This window comes from Myxocyprinus asiaticus, chromosome 15, assembly GCF_019703515.2.
Source record: "Myxocyprinus asiaticus isolate MX2 ecotype Aquarium Trade chromosome 15, UBuf_Myxa_2, whole genome shotgun sequence".
NCBI lineage: Eukaryota > Metazoa > Chordata > Actinopteri > Cypriniformes > Catostomidae > Myxocyprinus > Myxocyprinus asiaticus.
Window position 1 is genome coordinate 37,983,954 of NC_059358.1, and position 26,010 is coordinate 38,009,963.

The 26,010-nt window shown below is 39.6% G+C and overlaps 1 protein-coding gene across 1 annotated transcript in view; it reads left to right on the forward strand.

Annotated features, from left to right (window-relative positions):
* LOC127452731 (threonylcarbamoyladenosine tRNA methylthiotransferase-like) overlaps window positions 1-26,010 on the forward strand; it is a 560,218-nt gene that overhangs the window by 433,082 nt on the left and 101,126 nt on the right. Inside the window, exons 11-12 of the mRNA XM_051718387.1 lie at window positions 4,594-4,774; window positions 23,265-23,327. Of these exons, the coding sequence (XP_051574347.1) occupies window positions 4,594-4,774; window positions 23,265-23,327 (244 nt within the window). The remainder of the gene's footprint in view (window positions 1-4,593; window positions 4,775-23,264; window positions 23,328-26,010) is intronic.

The following is a 26,010-nucleotide window of genomic DNA, read 5'->3' on the forward strand; positions in this document are numbered from 1 at the left end:
TTGTCTCAATGGGAATAAAAGTTATAAATTTTCATACAGACCAACTCATGCAATAACTTACAATTTACAAGTTTAATACAAATTACTATATGATGTTGGTCTGAATGAACAATCCAAGTCTGGTCTACATAAAAGGCCATAAAATCTTTGTATTCTGCACCTGAAAAGATCAACAAGCCTAGCCTTGTAGAGATGTATTTATTGTATTCACCCCTCTTTTCCCCTTGAACAGTTATCTATTCAATTTAAATTTATTAGTGTTTCCAAGTTGCAGCATGAACAAGTTCCCATGCAAAATGTGAAACACTTGATATGCAACACTGTCAAGAATGACATGGGTAGTTCACCCTTCATTTGGTCTAATTCCTGCTAATGCACTGGAACTTTCTGCGAGGAATCTGCTGGAGGGTGCCCCAGCTGGAGCTCATTAGAGGATAGTATAAGCTCCCCATTGATGGCATCTACACTGCTTTTGATTCTACTACACTATAGCACCCTCAAAACTGGAGCAAAACAAAGGCATGCTCTAGCTTTGCTGTTGTTTCTAAAGGGAAGACATTGGTCTATTCATATGGAACCCCAAACAGTGCTAATGAGGAAGGCACCTTGGACACAGTGGTTGGTACTTGGTCCATCCTTGCCATTGAACTTGGGGAGTGGGCGCTCCAGCTATGAGACAAGCTCAGCATGCAGCTTCATACCAAACCATAATTGGATCCACTGCATAAACAGGGGCCAAAAGGTTTTAGCACAAGAGAGATTGATAGGCTGGCAGATGCAGGAGAAACTGTTGGTCCATCAGCCAAGCCTTGACCCAAAACACATACTTGGATGACAGTAAACAGTATGAAGATCCCATTACTTTCCTTTCTGCAACAGAGCTGGAGAAAAACAGGGAAGGAATCTCATGTCACCTGTTTCTATTCGTTTGATTCAGCTGACTGCATGATCCCTGAAACTTGGGTTGCCCAGCTACATGTCTGTTTCCCCGAGAAATAAACTTGTAAGCACTGTTCCATGATCTGGCCGAACAGTTCTGAGCAGTGAGTCGTATGGCTCGATTACAAGCCGTTCCTGGCCCGAATGTCTCAGCATGCTTGGCAAACCGTACTGAGGACACTCAGAGACTCATGCTGGTAAAATGGCTTTAGTGGCTTGCCAACTCACGATTGGGCACTTGCTCAGTCAATCCATTCTAATCTTGATTTCACAGCACCACAATGGAAACCGTAACAGTGTCAACAAGCCCAGATCGGTATAGAATGGCACAGTTCAGCAACAGTGACTGTCCAGCCCTATAGTGGTAAAACGTCTTTTGTCATGTGCCGGCCTGGAGTGTGCTAAAGCCATTATTTGTGCGCATGTCAGTTGTTTTGTTTGGCCTTTGGGTATTAAGAACCTTGTTAAATACTAACAATGTGCTTGTCATTCTCACTATTTTGTTTTCAATTAAATACCCTCAATCTTTTGGCATCACAGTTCACATCAAATGCCCAAAAAATCATGGCCCTTTTGGTTCGTTTGCATTTCCAATTGGGTAGGTGATTAACAAACAAGGCAATGTTTGTTTGCCAACTTGTACTATTCAAGCTTCTAGAATGGTCATTGTGCAGAGTCGTTCCCTTGAGGGTTGCTATTTATATTCTTTCAATGCATCTCATTTACTGCTTTGCAATATTTGGTTTTATGAAACTCTTCCAGGTCGACACTTTGGCCTTTCATGTCAGTGCTTTGTAGGCCAAGTCTGGGACATATGCGTGGCTATAACATTCTATATTGAGCCCACACAAAAGATAGGGAGCTGTCATCAGCTGTAACCATGACCCTTGGAGTGATGCTTTCTAACAAGCCCAAAACCAGTGTTATGCAGTCACGTCTGAAAGCATCAAAGGGCCTCCATCTGCCCGCACACACTGGTGATCATTGTAAGTGGGTCTGCTCCCTTTATAGAGGATCCTTTCTTCAGCCCGTTCTTCTCCACAGACTGCGAGGGAGGCTGAAGAGCTGGGGAAAAAATAATGGATTTAGAGGGAAGTAGTCCATTGCACGCTTTTCCTCTAGTACATGCTTTTCTCTACACTCGCTGATGAGCTATCAAGGGTTATTCACTCGAGATTGGAAGATGGGGAGACGCAATGCCTCTGGTTCTCTAATGCACCTCCAATTTGCCATTGTGGCATCCAGGCTAATTATGTTCTTAGAAACCACAGATTGGTTTATTTAAGATGGGAGCCATGCACTTGTTTCACTAGTGCACCGTGGCCCATTTGGTCAGTCTATTTTTTGCATCCAGAACCAAATGAATCTAATGCCTTAGCTGTCATGTCAGGAAGCCTTGCCAATGTTATTCTCACATTGTGTGCAGTTTTTATTTTATCCATTACAAAATGTATTTGTCAATTTCATTTGCTGTGTGTTTTGATTCTGGATGTCAGTACTGAAAACAAATGTGAGGTGATGGCATGGTATGGTCTGCTTGTCGAGTTCGATCTCCCACTCTTAAAGGCATAATGTTGTATTTGTCACTACATGTCTTCCTATCTAACCTCACCAGGATTTAATTTAGTCAAAATCAATTCACAATAGAACCATACTATTATCTTAATAATCCCCAATTGTTATGACAGTAAATTAACGCTAAACTAAAGTCTGAATAAAGTCTGATGATCGAAGTCCCTCCTCTACAGTATTGTGCATGTACTAAAACACGACCCCTAATGCACCTTGACATGTTGGAATCTATATGTTAGCATCAGCATCCTTGGAAGTACATGCAGATAAGTACATTTCCTCTTGTTATAAAGCCTTACGCCGGGTTCAAACATCCTAAGTGAGCGGGGCGGTCGCGTTTGGCGGTTACATTGGCCGCATCTCTTCCGTGAGAAACAGCAGCGCCTCTGCGCAGAAAATTAATTTATCTATGGGATCCTACACCAAATTTATTATCTAATAAGGTCATAATAAGCTGAGGTTATTGCTGCTTCAAGGATAGTTACTTGCACTTCATCTTTATCAGCACACTTGGTTGTGATTGGTTAATGTTGTGTCTATACCGTACACCTCTATACACAGAATGGCAAAAGGTCTGGCAGTTTGTTAATTCATTTCTTTATTAAGTTAATTTATTGAATTTACTTGCATGTAGACATATAAATTGTTTTGTACTATAGGTTTGGTTTGAATAATTTTGATTAGCTTTTGTATCTTTTCTATAATCTCCTGATTATTTTAGTGTTGTACTGCACCCAGAGCTGCTGAGCTCAGCATGAGCTACGCTGCAAAAATTGGCTCAATGCAGAAATTGTCCACTTTGCCGCTTCGGGGACGCGTCACCTCGTTACTCATGCTTGCAGTGTAAATGCTGTCATCTGTTAATATGGGCGCTGAAATGAAAATGCGCCGCTCATGCCCCACTCACACCCCACTCACACCCCTCTCATGGAGGATGTGTGAACCCGGCGTTACAAATTGCTTGGAATGCAGTTTAGGCTAATCGAAATGGAAAGGAAAACCAACAGAATTCACATTAGGGTGCCCTGCTAACACCTGGACTCCTTCCACCATGCCCATCAGTAACTCTTCCATAAAAGGGCAATGATACATTACTGCCTACAGGTGATCTTAAATATTAATGATGGCCAACGGTAGAGATATATCAATAGGTCAGAGGTTATCCACCAGAAATGTAAGGATAAACCTAACATGATTAAGAATGCACATTATGGTGGACTTAGTCAATAAGTGGAGATAAATATGTGTGGAGGTGAGGGAGAGCAGGGAGTTACGAGAACAGTGTGTCTGGGTAATGTGATAATATCATGGAAAAGGAGGATCTGTTAGATATCAGGAAACAGTGATTACATTTCGTTGACGGCTCTGCAATTTTAGTCATTTACTTCAAGTCAGAGTGTTTCAGATGTCTTGTTAGGACAGAAATTTTGCACATCATCGTTTTTTATTTCTAGAATTATATTCCATGTCCTCAGGTAGATACTGAGGTAGAGCACTTTCCAGGTAACGTATAATATATCTGAGCTCATTGTACTGTAGCACTGAGATAGTAGTCTTGTTTTCAGCATTCAAACATTTTAAATGGTTGATTAATGCCTTTGTTCAAAAGCTGAGCAAAGTTCTCACAACGCTCCACCTCTTTTATGGTGGGAGCACAGACATGAGCGGCTTTGAGGTTGTTTTGTTTTTTTTCCCGCAGGTTAAAGATCAATAATCACAGAATACATGGAAAAAGGAATCAATTAACCAATTCCTTTGCAGAGCTCCTAATTTAATCAGAGTGGAGGCCAGTAGTCGATGGTTATTGAGGCTGCTAATAAAGTTCTCAAGAAGCGGATGATACATGCAGGAGACTCAATGACATTCACCTGCTACATGTTTTTGTCTGTTGTGCACAGACAATTCTCAAACCTGCTCATGCGCTTAGTCGTAATGCTTTAAGAATTGTTCCCATGCCGGTACTTATGTGCTGAATAATGGTAGTTATATAACGCTTCTACCGTTCATCTTGTCATTTTACTGTTATTGTATTAGACATTAAGTTGAAGCACATGTCTGTTTTTTTTTGTCTATATCTCTCAGGGTTCCAGGTATCACAATCGCCACTGACATCATCTGCGGGTTCCCAGGAGAGACGGACGAGGACTTTGAACAGACGATGGAACTCGTGAGGCAGTACCGCTTTCCCAGTCTCTTCATCAACCAGTTCTACCCACGGCCTGGAACTCCGGCAGCCAAGATGGAGCAGGTCCCAGCTCAAGTGGTGAGTTGTTGTTAATACTTCAATGACTGACTATGGTCAGGTACAGTTATTTCCATAATTGTATATATTTTCAATAATGTGCTGTATTTTCCATAATTTACTGTATAAACTGTTATACAGTATCTTGGTATTTTGGGTAATTTTACCCGTGTTTAAAATGGGTCAGAAAGATCTGCAAAGGGTTGAACCTTTTTTTGTTTTTTTTACAATTTCCATCATGTCATTACTGTATTTTAAAAACACTGGCAGATAATCCAAAATGCTTTGCCATTTTGAATAAAAAATAGGTATTTGGTTTATCACGTTACCTTACTGTACAATAATTTAAACATTAAAGGAGGCTGATAGGATTTAGAAGTGTAAAACGGGGAAAATAAAAATAAAGAAAGAAAATATAGTTGTAGAGAAATTAGATATTCCAAGAATAGTCCCATGGAAAAATTCATTAAATTGAGTGACCAGATTAGAGAAGTGCAGTGTGCTGTATGTTGCCTTTATCACATTGTGGGAGGAGAATAAAAAAAAGCCAATCTGCAACACAGCACTTGGTAAGACTTAAAGAGCTCTTTCTGTTCAGACACGTTCATGGGTAAAAGGAGCTAGACGAAGCACAACAAATGGAAAAGAATGCAGGCATCTCAAGATGTGTTTTTAAAAATTGGATGTTCTTTTAACTTAACACTGCATCTAAAATTGCATGGCACTTCTGTGTGAGATGCTGAAAAAATAACAAAACATAAAAAAAAAAAAGTGGCCTATATAGCACATGTTAACATGGAACAACTATTGAAAAGCATCTCAAATGGATTTAAAAGTGCATTCAGTGTGAACAGCCCCTAAGAATACTAAGCCGTACAATTATTTTTACTGATGAAAAAAGTACAGTATATATACATGATCAGCCACAACATTAAAACCACCTGCCTAATATTGTGTAGGTCCCCCTCGTGCCGCCAAAACAGCACCAACCAGCATCTCATAGCATTCTGAGATGATATTCTTCTCGCCACAATTGTACAGAGCGGTTATCTGAGTTACCATAGACTTTGTCAGTTTGAACCAGTCTGGACATTCTCTGTTGACATCTTTCATCAAGGCATTTCCGTCCACAGAACTGCCGCTCAGTGGATGTTTTCCTTTTTTTTTTTTGGCACCATTCGGAGTAAATTCTAGAGACTGTTGTGTGTGAAAATCCCTGGAGATCAGCAGTTACAGAAATACTCAAACCAGCCCATCTGGCACCAACAATCATGCCGTGGTCCAAATCACTGAAATACTGCACTGCTGCCACACGATTGGCTAAATAGATAATCGCATGGATGATTGTTGGTTTTCGCATACCGTAGCTAGCTCGAGTCGAAAGTTCAAACTTTTTTTTTTATAACTTTTGATATTGAGACTCCATAGAATCATTTGGCACTGGTTTGGTCCTGATCAGACAAAAAACCTAGGACTAGTTCGCAAAAGTAGGGTTTATGAAAAATCCAAGATGGCAGAAAATTTGTATAGGCGGAAATGAAATCGGAGATATACGTTTTGAGCCAAGGATTCCAGTGGTATAAAGCACCTGAGTTTACGACAAACAGTCTAGGAGTTATGAGCAGTTTCGCATTTTTGATCGCTGTAGCACCCCCTATTGACCGATTTGGCCGAGTTCGTGTTTCTGAGTAGCGAGCTATACTATATTAATAATATTAATAATAATAATAATAATAATAATAATAATAAAAATCTTAACAATTACAATAGGGTTTCAGCACCAAGCACTTGAACCCCTAAATATTAAATATGACATATAATACTAGGCTATTGTTGTTATCATAATGACAATTTTACAACATTCAAATTGAGGCTAAATAGTAGACAAGCACAGAAGATAAACTTCTTGTTCAAGAACTATTTCTGAGGTTGTACTGAATTATGAAACATATGATAATTCACCTGTAGTCGCAATGTCAGTGCACCCTGAGATGGTCTGAGATCATATGCAGCATTCTCATAGACGACACTATTCTTCCAAATTGTTCCCAGATGACTGATAGAAGAAATAGTGAGAACTCGTCATATTTGCGTGTTCGGCGAGACACGCTCGCGCTGCACGTGAGCGCCAAAGCGCCAAAAAAACACAGCAAATCAGACGTGCATCGATAGATTTTCTTTCATCCATTCTTCAAAATATATTTAAGTGTGCTTCTTCAAAAGTGCATCTTTGTGTAATGGCATTTCTTGTCATTTGCCACTTCAAGATGTCTAACAGTTTGCCCTCCACAGTGGCAGATGAGCAAAATTACCCCCCACTGCGCATGAAATAGTCTCGGTTACGAATGTAACTTTGGATCCCTGAAAGGGAACAAGACATTGCATAATGACGCAGTTGGGACTACATCAGTGGTCTCACGTGGTCTGAAGCCTGTATACAATCACGCCAGTTTATTGGCTGATGGCGCTTAAGCGACGCCCATAGGTAGCCATGTCATAGGCTCTATATACTGTAGGTGAGTGCTTGGCGCCATCTCGCCAGATTTTCTGTAAAAGGCACAAGCCTGTGCAGTAGGGATGTGCCCGAAGCCGAATACCCTATTCGGAATACACAGTATGGAGCATGAATGAAAATGTACAGTCCATCAAAGTGATGGATAATGATTATTTGTGCTGTGCAACCTCATATTTTTGTTATGCAAAAATGTAATTTATTTGCCAGGGAAAGAAAGAAAATTCTGCTGAAATGATTTCATCTGAAGCCATAGTGATGATTGAAACAAAGCAAACAAACTCATGTTGAAGGTCTTTGTTTATTTAAATTATTGCGGCTCTTGAAAGACATCTGTTGGTTGAATTTAAGAATTATTTTTTGTATGTTTTTTTTTGCTCCCAAACAAGAGGAAACTTGGGAAAACAGCTAGTAGATTACACTGCTTTGAGCACAAGCGCTCCACATCTGCTTTCATCTATTGCAATCTGTAAAACACATGTATGAGAGACCCAACAATGGCTTCAAAACATTAAGAATATAGCACGCTTCATGTTAACCTCACAACTGGCAAACATAATTACATAAAACAAGCCCAAAAATGTAGGGCCTCACAGAGCAGCTGCATGTCAGGCCTCACTCATCACCGAGCTTTCGGCTTATGTTTATTCTCTTTCTCTGATGTCTCATGTGGCTTTACTATGACTCACTATGACTCTAGAGAGTAACAATAGAAGTTGGGTGGAGAGGTCAGAGTGACGGAGAACGTTGAGGTAGGTTCTGGCCTATATGACCTAAACACTGCACAAAGTCAATCCCATTTCAAAACAGAAGACACAAGAGGATAGAAACTCTGACAGCTACCTGCCCTCACAGGAAAAAGAGCATGCTCTGTCTGTTGGAGAGCTCAAAGTGGCCTAATATTTTCAAATTTGAAGTTTGTAGAGTCAGTGTTTGCTGTGTCAGGCTCAAAAGCAGGATGCTCAAAAAGAACAATGGTTGATAGTATTACAGATCCACAGTGTTTACCAAATAAACTAATTTGTAGCTGGCTCTGCATATTAAGCTAGTAGAAATTATTTTAACATTGTAAAATTACAGGGGCCTGGGTAGCTCAGCGAGTATTGACTCTGACTACCTCCCCTGGAGTCGTGAGTTCGAATCCAGGGTGTGCTGAGTGACTCCAGCCAGGGAGGGTAGAGTCATATGGGGTAACCTCCTCGTGGTCGCGATTATTTGTTCTCGCACTCAATGGGGCGCGTGATAATTTGTGCATGGATCCCGGAGGGTAGCACGAGTCTCCACGGCGTCATGCACAATGAGCCACGTGATAAGATGCGGATTGACTGTCTCAGAAGCGTACACGCTCTCACACACACATATACTCGCACGCACACACACATACGCTCGCACTCACGCATACACTCACACACACATACGCTCACACTCACACACACATACTTGCACGCACACACAGACGCTCGCACTCACACATACACTCACACACACTCACACTCACACACAATCGTACGCACACACATACGCTCACACACACACACACGCTCACACTCACACACACATACGCTCGCACTCACACATACACTCACACACACACACTCGTATGCACACACATACGCTCATGAACACACATGCGCTCGTGCTCGCACACAAACACATGCTCGCACGCACGCTCGTGCACATGCTCGCACACACACATACGCTCGCGCACGCACATGCTCACGCTCGCACACGCTCGTGCACACACATGCTCACGCTCGCACACACACACATACGCTCGCACACACACATATGATCGTGCACACACACGCACGCTCGCGCGCGCACACACACACACATACACTCGCACACGCTCCCAGATGTGAGATCTCATTTTCTGAGTTTCTTTCGATCCCTCAAATACAAACTCACACGCACTAACTTATTACTCCAGCAAGTCCTCCAGTAAAGCAGCGCAAGCCTCCATTGCTAGTTCTAACCTGAGGTTTTCGAATTAGCAATGAAGGCTCTGACTGTATTAAAGAAGCTGAATCTGTGGCGGAAGAAAGTAGTTCCTCTCATAAGAGCGTTTTAGGGACGAAAACCAGAATGTCTGGAATAATTGACTCCGGCCCATTAAATTGTTTAAAAATAATGCACACCCGCTGCATGTAGTGACCGCATTACCACCTCGGGTGTGCATTATTTTTAAATAATTCAACGGTCCGTTGTCAATTATTCCTTATATATATATGTATATATATATATATATATATATATATATATAATCAATATCACACGAGCAAGAGTGGATTATGGCCCTACATCAGCACTGCTGTGATTCGGCCGCAGGCCGAGTGCCGTAGATAATCACAGCAGTGCTGATTTAGGGCCATATAGCACGATTGCAAGTGTGATATTGCTTATATACAACAGTTCAATGAACAAGTAAATTTAAAAAAATTTGGAAAAACTGAGTACGGTGATAAAAACGCATTTATGCATGGAACTACTTTCTTACGCGATGGATCAGAATCTGCCATTGCTGGTTCAAACCAAATGATGCGTCCAAGCCTTCGTTAGTAATTCATAAATATCACTTCAGAAATAGCATCAGGGCTTGTGCTGTTTCTTACAAGTTATTGGAGAAACAAGGATGTGTGAGTGAGAGAGAGAGAGAGAGAGAGAGAGAGAGAGAGAGAGAGAGAGAGAGAGAGAGAGAAATGGAGTGTGTGATCACCTGTTGCCACTCCCAAGCAGAGATGCTGTCAGTTTTCTGAAGATCAGCTTTCTCAGTGGTAAAATAGCTGTTCAAGTGGGGTATTCCTCACTATAAGCGTAAGAGTCTTTCACTATAGAAACCGCAATCTCCTCTGCCATTTTAAACAGTATGTATGTGGAAAGTCCGGTAAGAGGTAAGCGCCTTGAGTTGTGTAATTAATCAGTCTGTTGTGTCTCTCAGCTGTGATGAGCCGTGATGCTGATGTTGTTCGTTTAAAGCCATTTAAAGCTATTTTTCTTGCTTTAGTAGTGTAGTAGTAATATAAGCGATCACGGAGCGCTGTTGTGTGTAAACACTGGCTGACACGGATTCACTTCACGTCACCTAACTGGCTCATATTACACATAAAAATGATCTTTTGCCACCACCTGCTTGCTAACATACACTATATTGCCAAAAGTATTCGCTCACCTGCCTTTAGACGCATATGAACTTAAGTGACATCCCATTCTTAATCCATAGGGTTTAATATGACGTCGGCCCACCCTTTGCAGCTATAACAGCTTCAGCTATTCTGGGAAGGCTTTCCACAAGGTTTAGGAGTGTGTTTATGGGAATTTTTGACCATTCTTCCAGAAGCGCATTTGTGAGGTCAGACACTGATGTTGGACGAGAAGGCCTGGCTCGCAGTCTTCGCTCTAATTCATCCCAAAGGTGCTCTATCGGGTTGAGGTCAGGACTCTGTGCAGGCCAGTCAAGTTCTTCCACACCAAACTCGCTCATCCATGTCTTTATGGACCTTGCTTTGTGCACTGGTGCGCAGTCATGTTGGAACAGGAAGGGGCCATCCCCAAACTGTTCCCACAAACTTGGGAGCATGGAGTTGTCCAAAATCTCTTGGTATACTGAAGCATTCAGAGTTCCTTTCACTGGAACTAAGGGGCCAAGCCCAGCTCCTGAAAAACAACCCCACACCATAATCCCCCTCCACCAAACTTCACAGTTGGCACAATGCAGTCAGACAAGTACCGTTCTCCTGGCAACCGCCAAACCCAGACTCGTCCATCAGATTGCCAGATGGAGAAGCGTGATTCGTCACTCCAGAGAACGCGTCTCCACTGCTCTAGAGTCCAGTGGCGGCGTGCTTTACACCACTGCATCCGACGCTTTGCATTGCACTTGGTGATGTATGGCTTGGATGCAGCTGCTCGGCCATGGAAACCCATTCCATGAAGCTCTCTACGCACTGTTCTTGAGCTAATCTGAAGGCCACATGAACTTTGGAGGTCTGTAGCGATTGACTCTGCAGAAAGTTGGCGACCTCTGCGCACTGTGCGCCTCAGCATCCGCTGACCCCGCTCTGTCATTTTACGTGGCCTACCACTTCGTGGCTGAGTTGCTGTCATTCCCAATCGCTTCCACTTTGTTATAATACCACTGACAGTTGACTGTGGAATGTTTAGTAGTGAGGAAATTTCACGACTGGACTTGTTGCACAGGTGGCATCCTATCACAGTACCACGCTGGAATTCACTGAGCTCCTGAGAGCGGCCCATTCTTTCACAAATGTTTGTAGAAGCAGTCTGCATGCCTAGGTGCTTCATTCTATACACCTGTGGCCGTGGAAGTGATTGGAACACCTGAATTCAATTATTTGGATGGGTGAGTGAATACTTTTGGCAATATAGTGTATGTATGTAATGTCAAAAAATAAAAAAGACAAACAGTAGCTCTTAACACATATACACAGCTCTTACACTTTAGTTTAGAACGGCACAAACACAAGCGGAGTGATACACACAGTCAAGTGTCCGAGTGCTGATGGTGTCAGACCATCAGTGCTCATGGAACATCTCTCGTCCAATCAGATTAGAGGACCGGAACTAACTGTTGTGTGTGTGTGTGTGTATGTGTGTGTGTGTGTATATATATATATATATATATATATATATATATATATATATATATATATATATATATATATATATATACACATACACAGTGGTGTGAAAAAGTGTTTGCCCCCTTCCTGATTTCTTATTTTTTTGCATGTTTGTCACACTTAAATGTTTCAGATCATCAAACAAGTTTACATATTAGTCAAAGATAACACAAGTAAACACAAAATGCAGTTTTTAAATGAAGGTTGTTATTATTAAGGGAAAACAAAATCCAAACCTACATGGCCCTTTGTGAAAAAGTGATTGCCCCCTAAACCTAATAACTGGTTGGGCCACCCTTAGCAGCAACAACTGCAATCAAGCATTTGCGATAACTTGCAACGAGTCTTTTTCAGCGCTGTGGAGGAATTTTGGCCCACTCATCTTTGCAGAATTGTTGTAATTCAGCCACATTGGAGGGTTTTCGAGCATGAACTGCCTTTTTAAGGTCATGCCACAGCATCTCAATAGGATTCAGGTCAGGACTCTGACTAGGCCACTCAAGTCTTCATTTTGTTTTTCTTCAGCCATTCAGAGGTGGACTTGCTGGTGTGTTTTGGATCATTGTCCTGCTGCAGAACACAAGTTCGCTTCAGCTTGAGGTCACGAACAGATGGCCGGACATTCTCCTTCAGGATTTTTTGGTAGACAGCAGAATTCATGGTTCCATTTATCACAGCAAGTCTTCCAGGTCCTGAAGCAGCAAAACAGCCCCAGACCATCACACTATCACCACCATATTTTACTGTTGGTATGATGTTCTTTTTCTGAAATGCGGTGTTACTTTTACGCCAGATGTAATGGGACACACACCTTCCAAAAAGTACAACTTTTGTCTCGTCAGTCCACAGAGTATTTTCCCAAAAGTCTTGGGGATCATCAAGATGTTTTCTGGCAAAAATGAGATGAGCCTTAATGTTCTTTTTGCTCAGCAGTGGTTTTCGTCTTGGAACTCTGCCATGCAGGCCATTTTTGCCCAGTCTCTTTCTTATGGTGGAGTCATGAACACTGACCTTAACTGAGGCAAGTGAGGCCTGCAGTTCTTTGGATGTTGTTGTGGGGTCTTTTGTGACCTCTTGGATGAATCGTCGCTGCGCTCTTGGGGTAATTTTGGTCGGCCGGCCGGCCACTCCTGGGAAGGTTCACCACTGTTCCATGTTTTCGCCATTTGTGGATAATGGCTCTCACTGTGGTTCTCTGGAGTCCTAAAGCTTTTGAAATGGCTTTATAACCTTTTCCAGACTGATAGATCTCAATTACTTTCTCATTTGTTCCTGAATTTCTTTGGATCTTGGCATGATGTCTAGCTTTTGAGGATCTTTTGGTCTACTTCACTTTGTCAGGCAGGTCCTATTTAAGTGATTTCTTGATTGAGAACAGATGTGGCAGTAATCAGGCCTGGGTGTGGCTAGAGAAATTGAACTCAGGTGTGATAAACCACAGTTAAGTTATGTTTTAACAGGTGGGGCAAACACTTTTTCACACAGGGCCATGTAGGTTTGGATTTTGTTTTCCCTTAATAATAACAACCTTCATTTAAAAACTGCATTTTGTGTTTACTTGTGTTATCTTTGACTAATATTTAAACTTGTTTGATGATCTGAAACATTTAAGTGTGACAAACATGCAAAAAAATAAGAAATCAGGAAGGAGGCAAACACTTTTTCACACCACTGTGTGTGTGTGTGTGTATATATATATTAATAGTTAAAGAAGTGTGTCATTTTTCACTAATTGCTTGAGAAATTTACACATTAGGTGTTTCTCATTGGATTGTTTCCAAGAAACAGCCAGGAAAATATGCTCCAATTATGTCGAACTTCTCCTGCTGAATGTGACCTTTGCTAACTTGCTCTATTATTTTTATTTCTATCAAACTTCTGCAAAGGATTAGTGCATTCAGAGATGCTAATAATGCTTCTTGACAGAATATCTAACTGAATTTATAATAATTAATACGCGTCTCAGCATGCTGCTGCTCTCTCTGTTTCAGTTTTTTATTCACACTCACTTATCTGTTTCTTTTTCCTCCGCTCTCTCTGGCTAAATATTCTGATTGATATGTTTTTTTTTTTGTTTTGTTTTTTTTTTTTTTCTTTTGAAAATCTTGAACTTATATTCGACTCAACTCTTTTTTCCGTTGTTAAATAATGAAACATAGGCTTTAAACTTACTTGTAAGAGTGGAATATAGCACACATTTAAGATCATGTGCTCCTGTCTGATATGAATTAGAAATGTCATTGTCTTTTTTTTTAAAATGTATTTATTTATTTTTTTTTTTGGCTTCATGCATAATTTAGTAATAATTTCCACTGTATAGATAAAGGAATCTAGTGAAGTGATTGACAACATAGTAAGGGTTATAAAGTAAAGTTTTTGCTTAAAAGGGTCAAATAGTGAAAAAACAGGATACTCTTTTGAAATAAATAAGATTTTGATTAATTTTGATTTTTGATGACCATAATTTTGCCAAGTAGGACATGTTCCTGGATCAACATGTAACCCTAAAATCTTAAATAAATTATAAGAATGGTGTTTAAGCCACAACCTTTAGACCATACCCTACTGTAAATTTTAATTAGTTGATAAAAATATGCAGGCTCCAACCCCAGCTCTAAACCTAAATTCTGATTGGTTGATCGGAATGCTGATCCTGGTCTACTATAGATCATTATTCAGGAGTATGTCCTATTTGGCAATGTGTCATAGTTAATGACGTCACAACCATGTAAATGTTATCATGCCCACCCATATTTACATATCAACACCTTTTTCACAATTCAGTAACTTGACCCAGTCTAATCAATGACAGTGAGAACTCTGCCATGGGCACTTCATATATGAAGAGGCTAGCCAATCATAACAGAGCTCATTTACATAAAGAAGTCTTACAGGTACAGTAGCAAAAAAAAAACAAAAAAAAAATTCTGGAGGTCAAAGAGTGGGTGGAGAATGATTATGTATAAGAAAATGATGACAAATATTTTTGTGCAAAAATCTTTGACTATAATTTGGAGTGGACTCATAATATCGCTCCTTTAAAATACATGATGAAACCGCACAGAGATGCTTTACTATACAAGGGTATGATTTTTTTTTATTATTATTTATTTTATTTGTAATTTTTTTTTTTTTTTTTTTTTACTTCAACTGTAATGTTCTGGCCCACTTGGGGAATGACAGAGATACAGAAATGGGTCTACATTATCAAATTACACCTTTCCTTGAGCAAGACCAAAAGTCTTGTTCTCTAAGCCCCTTAATCCAGATGTGGTTGTCTCTGGTTCACTTTACCCTGTAACACTCAGTTCGAGATAAGCACAACTAGTTATAGTACCAGGGCCCATATTCATTCACTTTTACCTGTAAACAAATGGTTCCAGATGATGGGTAAATTTGAATCTTCCTGTCGATTACTCTTCATTATGTAATGCAGCTGTAAGTAGACGTCTCCCAGATGCGATTGCCTTATGGAATGTTTCAGCTGTTGGACCCAGCTGAAACAATTAATCTGACTAACGAAGCTCAAACTATTAGAAGAAGAGTGGCTATCGGGCTTTATGCTCTGGGATTTTTGCTTGCAAGGTTTTTTTTTTTAATTTTATTTTATTTTTCATCTCCATACTTTAGTTGCCTTCATCAATTTAGTGCCTCAAATGAGGTTTATCACAGAGAGAAAAGAACACTTTTCCTTTTTTTTCTTTAGAAAAAAAATGATGGCTGTGGTTACTATGAACTGTTGGCATTTAAAGAGCTGTGCAAAAATTCTTCAAAAAATATGAGAGAATACAGGTTTGGGAACAACATAAGGGTAAGTGAAATAAGAACAGTATTTTCATTTTTAGGTGAACTGTTAAGGTGCGGTCCTATAGATATATTTTCCTGCAACCTCAATCCTCAAGTCTGAGTGCTTTCAGTGTTCTTTTGTTTGTTTGACTTGGTGATGTCTAGTTAAAACAGTCAGTGTTCTTCCTGCTCGCACCCTCCAAGATCATCTTTTATCTAAAGGCCTGCATGTTTCTTTTATGGAAGTTTCTTCATATGTCATTCCTTTTGTTCCATCACCCTCTGAGATGATCACACACTGTTTCTCCACCGTGGATCAATCCCTGGTCTGAGGAAATCCTCCCCACACATGCCACGCTCTGTTACAGGACTCTTCGGCAGGATGAAATATCAGCGATCAGCTTTCTGTGCCAAGGAATTTCTTAGTGCCTTTAATGAGAATCATTAATTTCTCTTAACATTATGATATTTTGCACCGTTTAGAGGGAATGGAAGGTTACGGTGATGAGATTGCTAATTATATCTGCTCTTTGTTCAAATAATTACAAATGACTGCATTGCAAGAGTGGCCCAAACTGCTGTCTTCTGTGTCAGGCGCACTCTGATTGATATTACATGAGGTTTTGATTGATTCTGGATAGGTATATTCTAGTTTGTGGCCATGTTTTGGGCCATGTTTGGCGTATTTATCCAGATCTGTTGTTCTGATTGTTCTGAACTTGCCTGCTATAAAGGGGATATTTGCAATCCTTTATTTTAGTTTTCTAGTTCACTACCTGTTTTGTACCTTCCCCTCATTTTCTCACTCTACCATAGGAAGAGTAGAGGAAAAGGTCCTTTCTCCGACAACCTGGTCAGTGCTGCTGTAGCTGGGGGACTGTGCAGGTTACATGGAGTGCCGTTTGGGGCCTCCCAAACCCACCTGGAACACCTGCTACAAACCTGCAGTAGTATCCCTCAACCAGGCCTGTCAAAGATGGTCAGCTCTGTGATGACAGTGGTGGGGGTCACACATTAATAATACTTCCAGATGTCTGGGACCATACAGTCTGGCTTGAGCGTCCCTGGGGCAGAGAGACTGTGGACGGGACTGATCTGTGGCTTGGCCAGCTTTGGCATTTTGGTTTCTCAGCACATTTACCCTATCTCATAGCTGGGGACCAGCCGCCAGAGCATGATGAATGGGTTGGTGAGCATAATGGATTGCCTCATGTTATCACTGACGGATGGTCGGTCAGGCCGAGGAGATCTGGCAAGCAGGAGGAGCTGAAAAAACTGGGAGCTTCCACAACAGCATAATTACTCCAGCATGAGAGCAGGGTTAGCGGAGATAAATTGGAATGATCTCCTGGAATGTTGCTCTTACTAGCTGGACAGGTGTTTACCTTGACAGCTTGTCTGCCTTGGCGGCAATATCTTTAACCAGGGGAAATTAAGAAGGTATCCCAGAATCAAAGTTAAGGGAGATTTGGAAGCAAAGCTTCTGCCAGTTTTGCTGAGAATTCCTGAATTGGGATCAGTAAGGAACACTTAGCACATGTGAAAACAAATTAATCTTAAAACAAAGGCAGATGGGCAAGGCCTGGAGTGACCAATGCTATATTCAGTGGGTGAAACTTGCCCAAAACAACACCGCCTCTTGTAAACATTGCTCTTGTCGAAACTAAGCTGGTTTAACTCGCACGCTGTACAAAAGTAGCCATCCCATCTTCAACTCATTAGGCATTTATGGATAATTTTACTGTCACTATCTAAATGTCCCCTATTGTACTAGAGCTTGCTTGTTATCTTCTCTGTGAGTCGTCCTTAACTATTTTAAGTCTAAAGCTGTCGTTTCCATGCTCTTTTGATATCTCCTTTCTGACAGCTTGATTTGGGTAAAGGTGCAGGCCCTGAGGTGAGTATGTTATCTATGGGACTGTAAGTGCACGGGAGGCTTAATGGTGCACATAAAATGACATCACCACATTGTCTTTTCAGTAAAGTGTTTTTGTTATAACTTTTAGGCCCTTTTTAATTGTAGAATATTAGCACCAGATGCAAAAAAAAAAAAAAAAGAATAGGCGTAGTAGTTTGCTAATGCTAACATAGCCTAATACTCGATTTCCTTCTATTGATATTAATTGTCCCTTTCAAATGTGAGCACACATCGTTATGATTCTCACATGTGTAGGAGACGTGTATGTGTACGTTATGTCCACTCATATGATGAGTTTGTTTTCCGTATGAGCGATGGAACGAGCAGATGGACAGTATATGAGGCACCATCGTTCATCATTTTTGAGGTGACAAATGCGTGTTCAGTTAGGATTTATGAATAGCAACATGCTTCTATATTATCTCCATCTGCATGAGACATTGTCACTGTTTTCTGTAAAGCCAAACAGCACACAAGCACGTTCACCAGACTGCTGATTTACAGCTGATTTATTTAAGATTGAAGACTGGGTCATTTTTATATTGTTGAATATTTATAGACAAATAATGACAGATACACAAGAAAATGTTGTGTAATAAGGAAGCCTTTTTGGGTCTAACTCAGAGGTTCTCAATTCAAGATTTCACTTTGGACATCAAGTGGCGACCCAACGCAGTACAAAAATTGTTTATTGTACAAACTTGAAAAAATAATGAAATATATTTGAATTGCCATAAACTGCATAGGCCCAACAATATGCAAAATTAGAAGCATCACATTGGCTCAAAAAAGTATGAATTTGGAAATGCATTAACAACAGCAGAAGTGTAATCTAACACACAGAAAAAACACTAGGCCAAATGTTGTATTCCTATTAGCCATGTTACCAAGTGACAGTTGAATATTCACCAAAAAAACATAGTTTGATTAGATGCCCATCCTTTGATGTCAGGAACAAAAAATACAGCATTTTCTCCTCTATTTTTAAAGTTGTTAAGCCTGTTTAGTTTGCTATAGTAACTATGCATGATTATATGCTTAGCTGCATTTTATTATTTGTTTTTCGCTCTGTTTTTCCCTGCTGTTCCCAACGCATTTTTGGGTTAGAACAGCTGGTCTAAACTACCTATCCATACTATAAATTACGTACTACTCAGATTTAACCAATCACAGGGCTTTTGACAAAGACTTACCAACTCGACGAAGGAACTCCACTGGCCACAAATTTATTGACTTAGGCCACAAAGTCAATGTTCCTGAGTCCATTCAAGGTCACCACCAAGAAGAAAATGGGTTGGAGAGATGTATGAAAATGGATTGATTCTCTGAAATCCACCATTACAGGATATGATTGGGTCATTTAGACTTGTTTGAATCAAATGTAATATCATCCAAACCTGTACTATGACCTTTGTCTATCTTGTCCTTGGACATCAACTGGGACGCAAAGCTATGACTCCAAATAAAGAAAAAAGAAGTGGTTATTTTGCTCATCAAGATTACTTTTCACCTTACCATGCTGCTTTGGAACTGCTGCAATCTCAGGACCCTGACCCTAATAGGCTGAAATATTGAGTCTCTCAAGGTCAGACCGGGGTTCATCTTGTTTTATCAAATTTCTGTTACTGTTTTTCCCTGAATGAAGATGTGTGATTTGAAGAATGCTAAGCATATTCTCTTAAGGCTGCTAGCTTGGTTATCTCAGACCTGCTAACCTCTTGCCTTCTCTCTCTCTCTCTCTCTCGGTTCAGTCGTGCAAATCAAACCTCCAGAAGGTCTGCTGTTGCAGAAAAGAACACTCCACAATTGATTGAGTGAATGAATGTGAACATCTTAGCTTGTCTGAAGTTTCCTCCCCCAATGCTCTGGGGTGGCCAAGTGCGATGAATCTGGTGTTATTGAGCAAATCCTGTTGGGAGCTCATTGGCTGGGCTCAGGAACGGTATCCCTGAGGTTGTGCGTTGTTCATGTCAAGAAGCCCCTGGTCTGATTAGCAGAAGTGATGTGGAGATGGTGATGAGAGAGTGAGAAACAGAGAGATGGAGTCACAGGGGACAAGGAGGAATCATTAGGCAGGTCTCGGCATGAATTCACTCTCATTCTCTGGCTGCTACATCCTAAATCCTCCATGTGATCGCCCATGGCCATCATCAGGGCTGTAGAGAACTGCAGTGGGATGTTCAGTGAGTATGTTTAGGTGGTCTGAGCTCATTTATAATGGTATTTGTCCATTATTTATTATCTCCTTATTTAAGCAGTATGGCACTCAAGACAGTGCAATATTGTGAATATAGTCACGGCTGAAGGACGTTAGAAACCCCTTCAGCTGTGGCTATATTCACAAGATAGCACAGGCTCAAGTGCTTTGTTACTTTCATAACAGGTGAGCCACATGCCGTTTAGTTGTAAGTATGTGACGCTGGAGCCGAAAATCAAGAGTATCTAAGTTGTGGAAAGAAATGTTGTCAAATTAAACAGACATTGAAATGAAAGAGCTGCTCTGCATTTGATTATTTCTGGCAAAAGGACATCACATGATTTGTAACAGTGTTTTGGTGCTTCTGTGTGAATGGTAGCAATACCAATAAAAGACAGAATGTGTTAATACCATATGTAATACATTTGCTGGAAAAGCTAATCCAGCAATTTTATTGCAGTTTAACAGGTTGCATGCATGAATCTGGCAATTTTACTGCAGTTTAACAGATTTCAAGTGGCTAGTGTAATACTTATGGTGTAGGATTTAAATGATCCCAATGTCAGATCCCACCATGTAAGGTTCTTAAGATTGGTGACTGTTTTTTTTTATTTAATTTTATTTATTTTTTTTATTTTTTATTTTTTTTGGCATATGTTTAAGCAGACACTGGAAGCAGGTTAAATCAGTGTTTATTTTGTTACCTATACAAACAGTATACATATTTTCTATGCAAAGTTTTAAAAGTACTACAGTATACAGTCATTCATCTAATAATTTAATAATTTTTAATAATTTTATTTATCACACATTATACATTTGCACATATACTGTGAAATTCTTTTTTTTTTTTTTTTCACATATCCCAGCTAAGCTGGGGCCAGAGTGCAGGGTCAGCCATGATATGGCGCCCCTGGAGCAGATAGGGTCAAGGGCCCTGGAGCAGATAGGGTCAAGGGCGGTGCTGGGGCTTGAACCCCTGATCTTCTGATCAGTAACCCAGAGCCTTAACTGCTGAGCCACCACTGCCCCTATTCTATATGTTATGTTTTCATGACTGATTTCAAATAAAGTGCATCAAATTTTCAACTGGAGCTTTCATTTGAAAACATACAAAAGTATAAATGGGTAGTTGACATGAATTACTTTTGGGATGGCATGCTAAAGTCCTTATAAAACTATTTTAAAAAGCATTTAGCTAATTCCTTTATAAAAACCTAAAGCTGCATATTCAAAAAAATATATATTTTATGCAGCTTTTATGACCTCACATTGATTGAGACTATAAAGAATATTTATTTGTTTGTTTTTTTGTGCCACAGAACGTTTCAAATGAACTAATGAAGGTAGAAAGGTGAATACGAATGGTGACCAGTTTCAGGGCCTAAGATATACTCTTTCACTTATGTGTTTATATGAATTTTAACCTAAAATCTGGATAAAAATAAAAACTCCACTGACATGTCATGTGTAAACATACCATTATGCATTAACATAAAAATAATTAGCAGTAATCAGCGTAGTATTGTCAACATTTCTATGTCGTGCATCTCTAGATTTTCTGCTGCTGATTCCTTGGCACTGCCTCGTTATCTGTGGGCTGTTTGAGTAATTGGTTGCATGAACATACATATATATATATACACACACACACACACACACACACACACACACACACACACACACCGATCAGCCACAATATTAAAACCACCTGCCTAATATTGTAGAGGTCCCCCTCGTGCCGCTTAAACCGTGCCATCCTGCATCTCAGAATAGCATTCTGAGATTATATTCTTCTCACCACAATTGTACAGAGCGGTTATCTGAGTTACCATAGACATTGTTAGTTTGAACCAGTCTGGACATTCTCTGTTGACCTCTCTCATCAACAAGGCGTTTCCAACCACAGAACTGCCGCTCACTGGATGTTTTTTGTTTTTGGCACCATTCTGAGTAAATTCTAGAGGTGGTTGTGCATGAAAATCCTAGGAGATCATCAGTTACAGAAATACTCAAACCAGCCCATCTGGCACCAACAATCATGCCACGGTCAAAATCACTGAGATCACATTTGTTCCCCACTCTAATGGTTGATGTGAACATTAACTGAAGTTCCTGACCAGTATCTGCATGATTTTATGGACTTCACTGCTGCCACATGATTGGCTGATTAGATAATCGCATGGATTATTGTTGGTGCCAAACAGGCTGGTTTGAGTATTTCTGTAACTGATGATCTCCTGGGATTTTCACGCACAACTGCCTCTAGAATTTACTCAGAATGGTGCCAAAAACAAAAAACATCCAGTGAGCGACAGTTCTGTGAACGGACATGCCTTGTTGATGAGAGAGGTCAACACTATTGGCATTGTATCTTTCTAAGGTATATAAAAAGTTTGTTTTAGACATATAGTAGCAAGTAATCAAGATATCCCCACATATATGTCAAACTACATTGTGTTAATGTTTGACAGTTAAAACATTGCCTATCTTAAAAACAAGTGAAGTTTAATCAGTGGTTAAACGTGTTCACACGGTTCCCTCGTACCTGAATGAACGGATCCTTTCCAGAATAAAATGAAATATACAGAAAATCACAGTATTACAGTTCTTTTATAGTGATATGGCAGAAAGTCTTGGAGAAGCTAGGGAAGAGAGGACACCGGTGGCAGTTTATGAGAGCTGCTGTGCCCTGCGGGCTTCCGTCGTGCCGCACAAAGTGCATTTTAGTTTATAAACAGATTTAGCACTTATGAAATATTATGTATTGTGGTGAAAAATAGTTGTAGCAAGGTTGAATACTTAATTTTTAATCAACTCAAGTAAAAGTACTATTATTTATTTATACTTAAAGTTGAAAAATGTACTCAAGTACTGTAACGAGAGTAGTTGTAATTCGTTACTTTCCACCTCTGATACTGTGTATAAATAAAGCAAAAATCTAACAAGCTCATATTATTGTTCAATTGAGTTTAAACCCTTTTCTTCAAGGTTGTCATTTGAAATCATTCATAAATCATGTACATTGTATGAACATCGTTCGCTGTTGGTAAGCCAATTTTCCCTTTGGCTGTAAAACTTGACTTCTTTTGAGCAAGACGCCACATAATCACTCTTGTTTAGCCTTTGTATAACTCTCGCTGGGTTCATGTCACTGCATTGAAAGCCATCAGACATGTCCTCAAAGCTCAGTGTTTGCATTTCATTACAAATTAATTATTACAAATTGTTAGCTTACTTAGATGCTGCTGGAAGAAACTGAAAGGTCTTGGGGGCAAATATCCTCATTTTCTTCTCTTCAAGTGTTTGCTTTCTTCATTCTGCTGTCTCATGTCTTCAAGTCATTTGGCTTTGCTTCAGAGTTCACTGAGATGTTTTTTTTTTATTTTTTATTTTTTTATTTTTATTTTTTTTCATGTAATTAATGCTGACTTTCTTTGTTTTTTGTTTTGGAACAGAAAAAACAAAGAACCAAAGAGCTCTCTGCCCTTTTCCACTCGTATAACCCTTACGATCACAAGGTAAGACAATGCTTTTTCTCATATGTATGTTTTTGGCATTGTATTCTCGAGAGAGAGTGGTGTCTTGACATGTGGCTTGTGTATTGTACCATATAGTGAAACAGAAAAAAAAAAAAAAAAAGAATAAATTACATTTTAAATAAAACAGAGAAAGAGGATGAGAAATAACTGAGAGTGATGTTCTGCAGGAACAGGATGCTATGTTAGCCCCCAGCCCTGTTTTAATGACATCATTAAAGTTTCAGCAGAGCCAGCCTCTGCTATCACAGCACCCCATAAAAAACTCTGTCATTGCAGTTAGTGGCCCTCAGTCCTCTAGTTGCGGCTCTGACACTGCATTAACTAATCAGAGCTTCACACTGTAATCAACGGCAATTCAGTTGCCTTCTAAAACTGTCAGAGAAGTGCTTTATTGCAATGCTACACTTAATGAAGGAATTGTCCAGCACATCTAAGAGAGGAGAAAACAATATTGAGGGAGGGGGAAAAAGTGGTGGTGTTTTCAATATTTGATGCTTCTTGATTCTATAATTTTCATTTAGATTGATAGCACCCTGCCTAAATTGATATTGTTGATATATATTGATATATTTTTTCTTCAATTATTTGTGTGTATATATATATATATATAGAGAGAGAGAGAGAGAGAGAGAGAGAGAGAGAGAGAGAGAGCTTACGATTTGCTGAAAGAAGTCTGAGGAAGAAAAGAATAGATGACACAGGAAAAGGCAGTTTTAAGGGAGAGTCAAAATTAGACAATTAGAGTTAGCGTTCATAGGAAGGAGTAGTAGAGACCTTTCCTGATCTCACTTAATGGGTCAGAGAGATTCATGGTGTGTCACTCTCCTCAGCTAATCAAAATCCTGTTCTCTGCTGCCATTGCACGGTTCAGGCACTTGTTAACATATTTTTGGACATGTACATCGGCAAAAGCAGCTAGAGATTGTCAAAGTGTGTTGCACTCATAAACGAGATGTTACATTTACTTGTATCCGTTTCCTGTGTTTCTCTCTGAGAAACTCTGACTGAGTTTAATTAAAAGAAAAGGAGCGAGATCACGATTCTTCCATGTGCGTGCCACCAGTGCTGCCCACACACAATCAGTTCCATCAGAAAACTCTGGTGGGAGAAGGAAACTGTGTTAGCAGTGCTTTGATCAGAGGTCAAAGGTTATGGAGTCTGGCAAAGCTTCTAATTCAGAAAACGCAGATCCACATTAAAAAATGATTTGAACCTGATTTCTATCAGCTCCCTGTCTTCCAAGAGCGGTGATATCATTCTTTTGTCAGAAAGATTTTTTGTTTTTTTCAGTCCGTTATAAAATGTGTTCATTTTTTTAATATATATATATATATATATATATATATATATATATATAACAAATTTGAAGGCAAAATGTTTTGATTAGAATCTAGTATTCCAAAAAAGCCATGTAATGTGTAATGTGTGTGTGAAACTGCTGGGCGAACTTCCCTTGATTTTGATCAATTTCAACATGGTGACATCAGTGTTTGCACTTTCTGAATGTGCAGCCTTTTTCATCATGCATTTTGCCTCAGTCTGTCTGCACATGAGGCCTGTGATTCTCTGATTGAAATTTGCATGTAATAAAGCCAATTGGCCTCAGATCTGACTAATCTCCATAATTTAACCCCGCCCCCCAGCTCCCTGTGGTTAGCCGTTACCGTAGTAATTACACAGACTAGCGGAGTTCGTCTGTGCCCATTATTGGCTGCATGTTCCATAAGGTGTACCTTGAGGAGACCATTTATAAACATAATTCTCAAGTTAAGTCTTTCTTTTTATTAGTCACCACCAATAAAAATAGAAAGTACACTGTAAAATAAGCAAATACTTAGTTGCCTTTATTAATAATGTGAAGCCTTAGAATAATCATGAACAGTTAAAATGAACATGGTTCAGTGGTATTTTCATTAAAAGCCACTTTTATACGCAGTTTTGTCATATTGTGCTGCGGTGGCCAGCTAGGGTTTTTTTTTTTTTTTTTTTTTTTTTTTGTTCTAACGTCTGCCAGCATGCAATGCAAAGACAATAAAGCACAAAGCATAAGTGAGTGATTTGGAACGCTCTGCGTTTTCAGCAATTCTGCACACCACACATGCGCTCTGCAGGTAATGGCTGTGCTAATAACTTGATACTGTCATAAACATAAATATATATATATATATATATATATATATATATATATATATATATATATATCATGTGACTGTGACTTTATAAACACAAATTTTTCTCTCTATTACTATCATACTGATATGTTATGGTATCAAACAACTCTTACTCTAATGCATTATTTGAAAAACAATACATTTTACCACTTGTATTACAGACCCATCAACATTCACACACTTATTCTGGTGTGATTATCTTCGGCGGTAGCTCACCTGATAGAGTTTTGGACTTTGAAGACTGTGGTTCAAACCCAGCCAAGGATGCTCAAATTGAAAGTGAAAGTTAACCTAAAGTGACTCGGAAGCAACACAAAATGGTGTGGTTGTTTCAGAACAAAAATGTGCTTTTCATGTTGTATATGCTTTTAAAACACTGTCGGAAAGGTTTAGGTGTTGGGTAAGGGTAAGGATACCTGTTTTGTTCATCTTTCATGTATGTTTTAGAACACTGTTGGTTAGTTGTTAGGTTTAGGCAAAAGTTTTAGGTT